The 14,846-nt window shown below is 38.0% G+C and overlaps 1 protein-coding gene across 9 annotated transcripts in view; it reads right to left on the reverse strand.

Moving 5' to 3' along the window:
* Positions 1 to 14,846, reverse strand: part of RUFY3 (RUN and FYVE domain containing 3) — an 84,317-nt gene that overhangs the window by 36,541 nt on the left and 32,930 nt on the right. For all 9 annotated transcript variants that reach the window (XR_014293254.1, XM_082611662.1, XM_082611661.1 and 6 more), the window contains exon 2: positions 193 to 366. Coding sequence is in view for 8 of the 9 variants with exons in the window: in XM_082611662.1 (XP_082467788.1) it covers positions 193 to 366 (174 nt within the window). In the remaining variant the exon portion in view is untranslated. The remainder of the gene's footprint in view (positions 1 to 192; positions 367 to 14,846) is intronic.

A 14,846-nucleotide genomic window follows, 5' to 3' on the forward strand; every position in this document is an offset into this window, starting at 1 on the left:
AATCTGTATTTTTTAAGCACTATACCTCCTTTAAGTCAACCATATCTCTGCACCCACATAGGTTGCATTCCAATGGATTAATATTAATTCAAGCCTCTTATTCTTTGGCTCCACCAGGAATGCTTCTCTTCTGGAGCATGTATTGCTAGGAAACAGGTGTGTGCACATTTGTATTTGGAGGCCATGGTCTACCTTTCAAGCCATGTTTCAGGCAGTGCTCCATCACCACAAAGAACTGCTGGAGAGGTGCGTAGTCAGAGTCCAGAGTTCTCCCTAGGTTCAGAGCAGATTCAATCAAGCCCTTGATACTCAGCTTGGCCATGTTCATCAGGTTCATGCGTTCGTTAGCCATGAGATAATTAGGATCTGCAGCCAAAGGAGAAAAGGATGAAGCCTGGTTACTGGAAATAGCGCATTACAAAATTCAGTGTAAGTTCACTGTGTTGACATTTGCATTGATGGTGCAAAAGCAAGAACGGGTAAGACTGTTGGTGTCTTGGCAAGAATCAAGGCCTTGGCACCAAATTATACTATTAGTTGTTGTATTCTTCTCCACCATGTGCTTTGCTTTAAAAAAAAAAAAAAGATGCCAGTCTCCCTTAGGAATATTCTTGGTGAAACAGTAAAAAATGTATTTATTTTATAAAATTTTGAGCCTTGAGTACAGTCTCTTAATATTCTCACCACCGCCTCTGTTACCAGCCTAACCTGGGTCCGTCACAACTCAGTACTATACAGCCTTCACGCTGGGCTGCTTCCACCCTTGCCCTGCCTCACCCATTCTCTACAGCTTGTGAAGCACTCTAAAAAATAAAGCCAAGGTAGAGAAAAAGGATAAAGTGCTTAAACTTTGTTCCAAATATGCTATGTGTATTATTAGTATTTATACTAGTTAGCATTATTATTTAAACTAAGCATTACTAAGTGAACTAAAAATAATTAACATTATTAGTATAATGAAGCATTAGAACTTAATCAACTCCCCGATTTTTTAAGACTTAACATAGAGCATGTGGCTCTCATCAACCAAATAAACTCCCTGAGGAAAGGGACTAAGTACCACATTTTACCTGGCATCCTCCCAAAAGTTAAATGTTTAATTTCTATACGAATTGAAAAAGGCCTAGAGATCTATGAAATATTTTACCTTTTTTAGCAGGACTAAAAGTATAAAAGCCATGCTCCCGGGCTTCCCTGGTGGCGCAGTGGTTTAGAGTCCGCCTGCCGATGCAGGGGACACGGGTTCGTGCCCCGGTCCGGGAAGATTCCACGTGCCGCGGAGCGGCTGGGCCCGTGAGCCATGGCCGCTGAGCCTGCACGTCCGGAGCCTGTGCTCCGCAACAGGAGAGGCCACAACAGTGAGAGGCCCGCGTACCGCAAAAAAAAAAAAAAAGCCATGCTCCCATAATAGAAACAAGCTACAGCACAAAGCAGAGATTATTTCATTCAAATTTTCCCAAGTAATTTTCTTCACACAGTGTTTTCATTTAGATATGCATTCACAGTTAAGTGAAGCAGAATCAAATAGTCAAATTCTAAGCTCATCTTCTCCATTAAGTTTAAGGACTTGTAGGTTTACAGTGCCCACTATACAAATCTTGGTTTGTTGTAGTGTTCTCTGAGGTAATAATTTTAGAGGGTACTTTATTAAGAAAGTCAGAATTGGTGTACGTTGCCACTAATTCCCTCTTGCACACCAACAAATGTTTTAGGGCCATGCCTCACATCTGCCTCTCTCTGTTCATTGTAGGTCAACTTGTCAAGAATGGAATAAACCCACAAGGGACATTGAAATACACAAAAAACTACCCCCTGACAAACCGCCATGAAGAACTTTATCAGCTATTAATTTCCAACGTTATTATCAGCATTTATGTGCACCGTACTGTTTCCAACCTTCCATAATCCCTGGGAAAAAGGAATAGGGCAGGGGTGTGTGGGTATGCATGAATGTTTGTGGAGAGCTACTGGATTCTCCATTTAACATAAGAAAATGTGGCTTTAGTTGGATTAACTGGCAGTCCATAAGGTACCACTCCCTCTGCCTTAAGTCTGTTGACCAATAATTCAGGGAGCTAATAACAAAATTAAGCAATGCTCCTAGTCAAAGTAAATAATCTAATTCCAACCTAGTGAGAACTAGTCACGTGGGAGAGCTGGATTTGGATATGTACAAAACACGATGCTTTGAGGCATTTTTCCAGAAGTGGTGGTACCGGCTCTTCTACACTGCCTCATCTCGTTCTTCTTGTAATCAGTAGCAGTTTAGGACATCTGGTCAGTGGCTGGGATGCATTAAACTACAGAAAGATGAACTACTGCCTAGGGAAATTAAATTCCTGATACCTTAGACTCCATTAGTATGGTGCTATAACCTATTTGAACTAACCTGCATCAAACATAAACAACCCACCCATTCTTTAGAAAATATTACTCTCAGCCTTGGCATTACTAATATTTTGGGTCAGATAATTCTTTTTGTGGGGGGCTGTTCTGTGAATTAAATTTAGCAGCAACCCATGCCTTTACTTCTAGATGTCAGTAGCACCCTCTAGTCATGATAACCCCAAATATCTCCAGATATTGCCATTAAGTCCCCTGAAAGACATCTCCTACCTGTTGAGAACTACTACTCTAAACAAATGAAAGAAAGTCAAACAAAATTCAGGGTAATTTGACAACTAGACATAAGAGCTCAAAAGAATTTATTGCTATTATTAATTGTTTAATTAATGCAAAAGTTCAATGATTATTTAATGCTTACTATTATCAAAGTGGTGCGGCACGGCCAAAAAAAAAAAAAAGATTTTGTGGAACTAATGTATGCTGTTTGTTTGGCTGAGTTTTTTGGGGTGCACCATGTGGCTTGCGGGACGTTAGCTGCCTGCCCAGGGATTGACCCATGCCCCCTGCAGTGGAAGTGTGGAGTCCTAACCACTGGACCGCCAGGGAATTCCCTGTATGCTGTTAAAAAGGGAAGGGCTGCAGTGACCAAAAGAGAGCATGAGGGGACTTCTGAGGGGCAGGTAAAGTTCTCCTTTTGATGGGGTGTTAGTTTTGTGAAATTGGTGAGTATGTGAAAATTCATTGAGCTGAGTACTTATAATATGTGATCTTTTTCATATATTTTATACTTTTAACTATAAAAAGCTTTAAAAAGTTCTGTTTTATTATATAGACCAGAAAATTATTTTAAAGTGCATGACTTTTACAATGTTGTCTGTCATACTTTTTCTATGAGAAAAATAATTAAAATTTCAATTATTCACAATGCTAACATTTAACACTGTTTTTCCAAAAGTGAACTTTTGTTCATTTATTCATTTTTTTCAACAAATATTGAACATCTACTTGGTGTTAGATACTGTATTTAATGCTGGGAATCCAGAGATAAAAGACCTAGTCCTCAACATCCAAGTGCTTACTATTTATCAAACTTGGGTTATACAGATGTCTGGAGAACAAAGCAGGGCAGCTTACAGAGAATACCTGAAACTTCAGGATAAACATTATCATCTTCAACAAAGATTAATTTTATTTCAGGACAAATAAATTAAAATGTTTTTATGTTAAGCCATATATACGCATTCTATGGAATCAAATGTAAATTATATATATATATTTAAGGCTAAGATAGTAGATATGAAAGTAATGTAGGATTTCAGGCAAGCTGCGAGTCCGATACAATTTCCTCTGCCATTGGATGTATTCTGAGGGAAAGTTTAAGAAGTGTCCATTACCCATGGCTATTACTTAACATTGTACTAAGGGTGGAATACCAATGCAATTAGAGAAGATAAAGAAGTTGGAGACATATAAACTGTAAAAGGGTGGATCATATATTACTGCTCTCATACAATCTGACTTTACACCCAGAAAAAATCAAAGTAAACTAAAATGTTTACAAAAACATAATAATTCACAGAGGTAGCAGAATACAAAATTAATATATAGAAATCAGTAGGTGCCAAATACAGAGGATGACACTTTTGAGTTCAATCTTAAAGGACAAAGAGAAATTAGTCAGGCCAGGAAGGGTTAGGAGTAGAGCTGTGAAGGGAGTAGGATGGAAGGATAGCTTAGGTAAAGGAACAGAAATATGAAAGAACATGGCATACTAAGGAAAACCAAAAAAATGCCGTAAGTTTATGATACATGTAAGGGTTGTGAGATAAGACAAGGGAAATAGGTAAGGGAGAGATTGCTAAGGACCTTGTTTAAGGAATATGGATTTTACCTTAAAGTCAGGAAAGATTTTGATGTGAGGCGTAATGTCACTAATTTGAATTTTAGAGAAGGCATTCTAGCAATCTTGCGGAAGATGGATCGAAAAGGAATAAAAACTCAAAGCTGGGGAGCAAGTAAGGGTTTACCACAAAAGCTGAGGAGGAAAATTATAATATGGGACGGAATTGGAGCAGTGCGTGCTTGTGGAGAAGATGGAGTTAGCTCTGAGAGATGTTCTAGGGGTAGAATGTTAGGATTTCAGGACTTGATCACCAGCTGGATTGAGGGAAGAAGGAGATAGAATGGAGAGCAACTTCTGTGTTTCTAGCTTTGGTGATTATTTGATTGTTTCTACATTTGGACGGTGGTACAAATCACCTTGGTGGGAAACATAGTAGGAGCAGTGGACTAAAGAAACCATGTAGAAATGACTGTAGTTATAATAAACTATATTGGTTTTCAAAGTCCTTTTAAGAGCGTATGGGTCTTCATTACACCTCTTCAAGGCTGCTAATTTCCATATGAGGAAATTCTAACACACTTTACAGAGTCATGTGGTTCATCTAGTCAATAGTAATGACAAAAATGGACCCAAAGTCACATAGCTAAGAGTGACAGTGAGTCATACTGTTCTGCAAACCCATCATCGAACCCAGACCCTATTTTATCTCCTTATAGTGCAGTGACTAAGGTTCATACCGAGAAATATTGAAATGTTTTATGAATAACTGAAGGAAAAGTAAGTTATCTTTAACATTATGTTAATATTAAGTATGTTACATCATACCCAATTCTTGGTAAAGTGGGAATAATTCATAGGTAGCACAACAGTTACTTTTATCTTAATGTGAAACAAAACAGTTGTCCTAGAGAAATTTCCCAATGATACCTAAAAGCATTAATATGAGATTTAAAATGACCAACTAACAGAAAGATATTGAAAGGAAAGCTTACTTGATGTTCAGAATGACTGAAGACCAATGATTCCTAAATAAATCTACTTTGAACTTTTGCTGTAATAGTTCTTAGAGTATAAAATTAAGCATAAAATGAGTTGTCTGTGATAGTGAAAGAAATCACTGAAAGTACTAAAAAGATCTTTAATAAAACACCATTTAACTAGTCTGATGACACTTATTTGTACAAAATAATTATGAACTTTTACTCAATCCTCATTTAAAAATAATAAAGTCTTAAGACCCTTAGATTATCTATATATGTATCTATATCTGTATTTATCTATTCTCCTTAATGTCATTTCAGATATCACATAAGCTTCTACTCAAGAATAATGAAGAGGAAATTCATTTAAATAATATTTTCTCTGGGTTGAAATCTGTTAAAGGAGTTCATCAAGAAAATTTAATCACTAATTTATTTATCCTGATTGCTACCTTTCCTTAGTAATAGCATAATCAAAGATATACTTTGCAAAAATTAAGCCTTATCATCAGAAAGATTATATCCACCCACTACTCAATCTGTTTGATATGAATCACCTGTGCTAATTAGCTTATTATATGATGCCAGGCAAGGAATCTTACTTCTTTGGGGCCTCAATTTCCTCATTTGTAAACGTACTTGTTCAGTAATTTTTTTTTTTTTATAAAGACATCACACACCCGCACCAATCATAGTGACTAATTGCAGCACTAATTCTCAAGCAGGGGGCACATTAATATGCCTGGAATGGGGTGAAACAACATGGCTTGGAAAACCACACCAACGACTCTGATACCAAATGAACTAGATCCTTGCCACTCCAAGTGTGGTCCTGGAACATCAACATTGGCATCACCTGGAAGCTTTTAGAAACAGGAAAACTTGGGCTCCAATGGTACTACTGAATCAGATTCTGGACAGAACCTAAAGCAATTTGTATGTGCATTAAAGTTTGTGAAGCACTGACCTAGCTCTTCTAGCTCTAGCATGTCATAGTTCCATGATTTCACAGATGGCTTCCTCAAGGCCAACCAATAAATACATTTATCAGTAGAAAGCCCCCAGGAGAAAGGAATAATAAAGATCACAGCAGAAATCAACAGCAAATAACACTATTGAGAGAAACCAGTGAAACCCAAAGTTGGCTCTCTGAAAAGATCAACAACATTGACAAATATTTAGCTATACCAACGAATAGAAAAAGAGAAAAGACTCAAATTACTAAAATCAGAAACGAAGAGGAGACATTACTATTGACCTTACAGAAACAAAAAGGATTATAAGGGAATACTATGGGCAACTGTATGCCAACATATTAGGCAACCTAGATGAAACAATTTCTAAGGGCAATTTCTAAGAAATATAAACTACCTAAACTGACTCAAGAAGAAATAGAAAATCTGAATAGAACTATAATAAGTAAAGATATTAAATTCATAATAAAAAACACACCCCATAAAGAGGCCAAAACCAGATGGCTTCACTACTGAAGTTTACCAAACATTTAAAGAATTACTACCAGTTCTTCACAATTCCAAAAAACAGAGGAAGAGGAAACACTTCCGAACACATTCTATGAGACCAACATTACTTGAGACCAAAATCAGACAAAGACATCATAAGAAAACTACAGATCAGTATCTCTTATTAATATAGATGCAAAGCCCTCAACAAAATACTTGCAAACCAACTCTAGCAACATACAAAAAGGATTATACAATATGACCAAATGGTTTCTTAGATGACACCAAAAGCAAAAACAACAGAAAAAATAAACTGGACTTCACTAAAATTAAAAACATTTGCACTTCAAAGGACATCATTAAGGAAAAGAAAAGACAGCCCATAGAATGGGAGGAAAAAATGTAAATCAGATCCAGTATCCAGAATATGTAGAGAACTCTTATAATTCAACAATGAAAGACAAATACAGTTAAGTTCCCTACATACGAACATTCAAGTTGAGAACTTTCAAAGATGCAAACGTGCGTTCCCATGTCCAATCATGTAAGTCAGCTCAGATGTCTGTAAGATTACTGTACTGTAAGATTAAAAATGTTTTCTTTATTTTTTGCGTTTGTTTTTTTATGTATTAATGTGTGAAAAGTATTATAAGCCTATTACAGTACAGTACTATATATCTGACTGTATTAGTTGGATACCTAGGCTAACTTTGTTGGACTTAATGAACAAATTGTACTTACAAGCACGCTCTCAGAACGGAACTCGTTTGTAGGTAGGGAACTTTCTCTTACCCAGTAAAAAAGAATGAGCAAAGGATTTCAATAGACATTTCTCCAAAGAAATACAAATGGCGGGACTTCCCTGGTGGCACAGTGGTGAAGAATCTGCCTGCCAATGCAGGGTACACAGGTTCAAGCCCTGGTCCAGGAAGATCCCACATGCCGCAAAGCAGCTAAGCCCGTGTGCCACAACTACTGAGCCTACGCTCTAGAGCCCGCAGGCCACAACTACTGAGCCTGCGCACCACAACTACTACAGCCCGTGCGCCTAGAGCCCGTGCTCCGCAACAAGAGAAGCCACCGCAGTGAGAAGCCCGTGCACCACAACAAAGAGTAGCCCCTGCTCGCCGCAACTAGAGAAAGCCTGAGAGCAGCAACGAAGACCCAATGCAGCCAAAAATATAAATTTAAAAAATATATATTGATAATTATTGAAGTTGGGTTATGGAAACATTAGGGTTTCTTACGCTACTCTCTCTACTTTACGTACTTGAAAAATTTCATAATTAAAAATAAAAAAGAGGTTCTGCTTTCTCTTGCTTCAGGAGAAGGTTTAACTGCTAGCCTTCAATAAGAGTCTAGTTCTGCTTTCTTCTACTCCTGAACATAACCAAAATTTCCCTTTTGACTGGCATTAGCATTGAAATGAACAAGCTTATTTGGTTATTTAACATTCCAAAACCATTGTCTAGGTACTCTTACTTATTATTGGTCAGGTATTGTGGAACAATAAGAAATCAATCATTTCTCTGTTTATCTAAGCCCTCAGTTCCTAACACAGAGCTCCTAAAACCCTAGTAATTTCCCAAGTGATAAGAGTCATAGGGGCATCTTTTGTTATATTTGGTTCTTGTTTCTAGTTCTGAAATAGTTCCAGAGTTAAAGGTATTATAAAAGGAGCATCTTTGTTATTTATAACAAGTCCCTTTCAAACACAGTTTATGCTAATGAGGTGAATTTTAGAAAGCCCTTAAGGATGGGAGGGCTGGTTGCCAGGGGGAACCAGTGGTGTGATAAGAGGGTTGGAACTTTCAGCCATTCCCTCCGACCTCCAAATCCAGGGAGGGGAGAAGGGCTGGAGAAAGAGCTCAAACATCAAAGACCACGATTTAATCAATGATGCCTACATAATGAGGCCTGCATAAAAATCCTAAAGGAAAGTGTTCAGAGAGCTTGTGGTTAGTGAACACATCGAGTTGCTGGGAGGGTGATGTGCCCAGAGAGAGTATGGAAGTTTCATGCTCCTTCCCACATACTTTGCCCTATGCTTCTCTTCCATCTGGCTGTTCTTGAGTTGTGTTCTTTTATAATACACCTGTAATTTAGCAAGTAAACTCTTTCCTTGAGTTGTGTGAGCCAGTCTAGCGAATTATAAAACTTGAGGAGGGGTCATAGAAACCTCTGATTTATAGCTGGTTGGTCAGAAGGACTGGTGACAACCTAGACTTGTGATTGGCATCTAAAGTGAGGGGGCATCTTGTGGAGTCTGTGTTAACCCCAAGTAGACAGTGTCAGAATTGAACTGGTGTTGGAGAACTGGTGGGTGTGGGAAACCTCCCCCCACACATTTAGTGTCAGAAATGTTGTGAGCAATAGAGGAAAACCCTTTGCTTTTAGGTATCCATTTCTCTAATCTTTAAAAAATGACCGTTTCTAATTCCAGCTTGCCCAAGAGTTCCTAAGAAACCACATTTCCTTCTTCTTCACTGCCCTCCCATATCATAATACAATCAATTTTAGTTTGGGAAAGTTTCCCAAACATCTTCAAGTACCTTTACCTGAAGAATTCTGTACCACAGAAGAATACCCAGAAGATTTCTGGGAACATCTAGAAGTTGGGACAATAGTCAGTCTTCTCTGTTTTGATGCAACATAAGAAATTTCAGCCATTCCCTCCCACCTCCAAATTCAGGAGTTCCTTACTCTGCTCAATTTACTCCATAGAAATAAGTTGAATATTAGGGGTCAACACAGTGATCTAGCATAGTTAGATCTCTGATCTAGAAGAGTTAGAGCTGTCTCTCTCATATTCCCTGAGTGATATTGGGGAAATGACAAATTTCTTTGTATCTAACCTGTAAGATACTGAGACAGACAATCCTCCATGGACGTCTTGTGCTACTACATGTCTTTATGGGTTGTATCAAGACTGCAAGGCTCTCAATGCTCTTTTACCCAGGCCATTTCTCAGGTTGTTTATGCAACTGATCATCTTAAGAGAGGAGGCTTTCCTACTGCTTCCCATAAAAACAACGGTTCCCCAAACTGTGTTCCTCAACTGCAACACTGAACCACCACATGTGTAGCATTTTTCTAAGTGATACAGTGTCTCCCGGGTGCAACTCTGGTGCAAGAGGAACTGACACAAATGTGTTGATACTCAGACTGCTTGCAGTGTCATGAGAAATAAAGTCTTTTGTGGTATCCTTCGCCAGTATCCAAGAAATAGGCTAATTTTTTAGTTTGTACGTAGAGTAAACCCCAACCTTGACAAATATAGGAATAATCTCTACCCTTAACTTAACTCCTTGGAATATTGTACACTTGTGCTCCAAATGAGACAACACTAAAAGTAATATAGTTAAAAGCATGATAAATTCCAGTATAGGATTTGAGGCAGGCCCTAAATATGAAATTCACAGAAAACATTGAAGAAAGTATTCCAAGTGGGGAGAATGGGTACGTGAAGTGAGGTGAAGGAAATAAGAATGGAGTGGGGAGTTCTTCCTGGGGAGAACTGGAAAACAGGAAGGGTAAAGTCAAATGACAGGTCTCTAAAACTAGGCCTGCATATCCAGGAAGCAGGCAATGGAAACCACTGTAGGTTTTGAGCAGGGAAGTCATATGATTAGAACTTTGTTTCAGGATGATTAGTCTGAAAGGATTATGCAAAATGAATCTGAAGAATTTGGGAAGAGGATCAAAATGGCTTCACTTGAAGAACTGGACCTGTTAAGGAAACAGAGGAGTCGAGAATAACCTAAAGCTTTTGCCCTGTGAGCCTCAAATACTGTGCTGAAAATGGAAATGAAAAAAACTGAATAACTGTTTTGGAAGTAAGGGGTAAAATCAGCTTGGCTTTGGATACAATAAAGGATACAATGATGTGGAAGCATTCTAAACATAATTTTCATCATATAGTTGTAAATACAAACTAAAGTTTGGGTTGGGATAATCACTAGCAAAGGGATAATAGTACCAATGATTAGAAATAAGATGTTTCCATCAGAGGAGATGGTTTAAAGAGAAATAGAAGGATGCAAGGTAACTGGCCTTTAAAGGGTGCCAACAATTATAGGCTGGGAACAGAACACAACATATTGGCATTGCTGGAAGAGCTCTTTTGCTTATATCTTGGTAGCTAGAGCTGAAATGGATATACACCAGAGAGGCACTACGGGATACTGGACTATCTTTCAAATTAAAGGTCACAACCCCTTAGTGGGGTATAAAAATCGATTTAGTATGTCCTATAGTGTAAGGTTATATGTTGTTTCATGAAACTTTTTTTTTTTTTTTTTTTGCGGTATGCGGGCCTCTCACTGTTGTGGCCTCTCCCATTGCGGAGCACAGGCTCCGGACGCACAGGCTCAGCGGCCATGGCTCACGGGCCCAGCCGCTCCGCGGCATGTGGGATCTTCCCGGACCGGGGCACGAACCCGTGTGCCCGGCATTGGCAGGCGGACTCTCAACCACTGCGCCACCAGGAAAGCCCTCATGAAACTTTTGTTCTAGATATTTAGAAATAAATGATGTGTGTATGGAATTTTGATGAAAATGTATTTTTGAGAGCCAACTAGGTTTGAACTTTGGTATAGTGGTTAACAGCACAAGCTCTGGAGCTAGCCTGCTGGAGTTTGAACTCTACTTGAACTCTTCCCCTAGCTGTGTAGCCCTAGGCAAGTTCCTTTTCTCTTTTCTTTCATTTTTTTTTGCACTTATTATTTTGAGACAATTATAGATTCACATACAGTTGTAAGAAATAGAGAGATATTATGTACCCTTAACCTAGTTCCCCCAAAGGTAACATCTTGCAAAACTAGAGTAACTTATCACAACCAGGATATGACACTGAACTGTATCACAAGGATCCCTCACTTTGACCTTTTACAGCCCACAAGCACTTCCCTCCTGTCTCCTACCCCCTTATAACCCATAGCAACTACTAATCTGTTTTCCATTTCTGCAGTGCTGTCATTTCAAGAATGTTATATAAATGGAATCATACAGTATGTAACTTTTAAAATTGGCTTTTTTTTCGCTCAGCATAGTTCTTGAGGAATCCATCTAGGTTATCAATAGTTCGTTCCTTTTTATTGCTGAGTAGTATTTCACTGGGAAAGTTTCTTAACTCTGTAGGCCTTACTTCCTTCATCCATAAGATAATGATAGGGTTTTGAAGATTAAACAAGTTCATGTATGTTAAGCATTTAGAAATGCTTGGGATGTACTAAGAATAAAAAATTGTGGGACTTCCCTGGTGGCGCAGTGGTTAAGAATCTGCCTGCCAATGCAGGGGACACAGGTTCGAGCCCTGGTCTGGGAAGATCCCACATGCCGCAGAGCAACTAAGCCCGTGTGCCACAACTACTAAGCCTGCGCTCTAGAGCCCACAAGCCACAACTACTGAGCCTGTGTGCTACAACTACTGATGCCCGTGAACCTAGAGCCCATGCTCTGCAATAAGAGAAGCCACAGCAATGAGCAGCCTGTGCACTGCAACGAAGAGTAGCCCCTGCCCACCACAGCTAGAGAAAGCCCACGCACAGCAACAAAGACCCAACACAGCCAAAAATAAATAAATAAATAATTTTTTTAAAAAAAAGGGAATAAAAAATTGTTAGCTATCAAAATTATTATGGTCCTCCATAAGTAAGTTTAAAATTTTTATTTAATTTAAAATAAACCTTCATTGAATGTCTATGTGATACAGTGCTAGATGCTAAGAAAATTTCTTAGATACGTTCCTTCCATTTTTCAAAACGGTGGACATCAAGTCTTAACTCACAAAATATATCAAGGAACCAGTAAGCCATCTTGATGAGGTATTATTTCATACAAGTATATTATTTCCCTAATTCAAGTAATGTCCCAGCTACTCCAATGCTCAGAGAGATGAGTAATCTGGGCAACTGCAAGTTCACATAATCTGTTTAAAAGGTTTGTAGTAAGTACAGATAGGAATTCAATATTTATTGAGAAGCTAAAGGTAGTAAACCAGGTGCTTTTATTATTTCATTTAATCTTCATAATTTTCTAGTGAGTTTCAAAACTTTCAGACCCAAATTAATAGCATATAATGAGACGAGATGTGAGATAATTGATCAGTGTTGTAAGCATGACATGATTCCACCCTAAGAAGACATTTCATATTCTACCAGACAGGAGTTACAGACACATTGACTGTAAAACCAACCATCACTGTGAGAAATTAGTTCACCAGAAAAACCTTCAATCTTGCCAAAATCAAAACAAAAGAAAAGAAAAACCAAACCCCAAAGCTAACAGTTCAAATCTGTGACCTCCTAGAGTTTGTTATTTTAAAAAGCAGATTTTCAGGAGGCTGGAAGCCAGTGTTAACACTTTTGCTATTAAAAAGCCACCTCTTAGGACACGTCCATAACAACAGATAAGAAACAGAATTAAAACAGCTCAGCAGTGAAGGTCTCCCGACAAGATCTGAGCCTACATACATCAGCAGCTTTCTCCGGTTCTGACTGCAGGCTCCTCCCCAGACCCTGAGCTGCTCTGGGTATTACATGTGGATAATACTCCATAACTCATGTTCATTCTTGTTACAAGTACTCATTTACAAAAACTCTAAGTTATGTAAACAGTAAAATTCTAGCATTTCATATAACTGAAATAAGAAGAGATGTAGAAAATTGTATAAAAAAGACAAGGATGAAATGACTCAAAAAAAGTTAACAAGTAAAAGCCATTTTCCTTCCCCCTTCCTTCCCCTTCTGATTTTCTTTTTTTAAGCTATATTCCAGAAAGACTTTTCTATAAATAAGTTCTTGGCCAACATTACCATATACCACTTTATTGGTAATCTACTAAGATCATCAAAGTAACACAATTTACATCTTCTTACATGCACCCCTGTGTTCACAGCAGCACTATTTACAAAAGCCAAGACATGGAAACAACCTAAATGTCCATCAACAGATGAATGGATAAAGAAGATGTGGTACATATATACAATGGAATACTATTCAGCCATAAAAAAGAACAAAATAATGCCATTTGCAGCAACATGGATGTAACTAGAGATTATCATACTAAGTGAAGTAAGTCGGAGAGAGAAAGACAAATACCACATGGTATCACTTATATGTGGAATCTAAAATATGACACAAATGAACCTGTCTATGAAACAGAAACAGAATCAGGGACATAGAGAACAGTCTGGTGGTTGCCAATGGGGAGGGGGTGTGGGGAGGAATGAAGTGGGAGTTTGGGATTAGCAGATGCAAACTATTACATATAGAATGAATAAACAACAAGGTCCTACCATACAGCACAGGAACTATGTTCAATATCCTGTGATTAACCACAATGGAAAAGAATATGAAAAATAATGTATATAAGTGTATAAGTGAGTCACTTTGCTGTACAGCAGTAATTAATACGACACTGTAATTCAACTATACTGTAATTTAAAAATTCACACATTTTCTGGGGTTTTCCCTTTTTGATTTCACCTATGACAATCATTCACAAAAATTCCAGCAAAAAGAAGTGAAAAGGAGGAGGCTGACTCTTATAGTAGGCTTGATTCTTGCAGTAGTACCTTGTATGAAAGAAATAGAATTTTGCCAGGGCTAAGTCATAGGGAAGAAGTTTCTAAGAAGGGCACAGATTTGTTGGCCTATATGCAGCATTTTTCTTTAGTACGTAGTCTATTAAAGGAATCAAAACCTTAAACCTATCTAGTGCCTGGTAAATAATAATAATCATAATAATGATAATGGCAGCTAACATCAGTACTCACTGAATGAATCAACACTGTCCTCCTTTTTTTCTTGTCTATGAACTGTCAATCAACTAGACAATACTGATCTGCCTTTTCATCAAAATACATGTAACTAATTATATTAAAAGTAGAATCAAAGATGGAATAAAAAGATAGTTTGACTATAGGGAATGAGATGAAACTCAGGATAATTTACTCATTCAAAGTAAAGTGCTGAAGAAGAAACTATTGGGCAGCACTGGAGAGAGAAAACTGCCTTAGTTTTTTGCCTGGTGTGACCAAATCTACGGAGGACAACACTGTCCTAAATCTGATACGAATACCAAGAAGTTTAAGACAATCCCTGCTCTCAAGGATTTTACACTTTAACTAGGAAGGTAAACACACAAGAATTAGAGAACAAGTAAAAAGCCTTAAGCTCCAAGTTCTGCAGGACTTGAGTGAATGGAGAAATG

Source organism: Mesoplodon mirus (genome assembly GCF_964341445.2).
Source record: "Mesoplodon mirus genome assembly, chromosome: 2".
Classification (NCBI taxonomy): Eukaryota; Metazoa; Chordata; class Mammalia; order Artiodactyla; family Ziphiidae; genus Mesoplodon; species Mesoplodon mirus.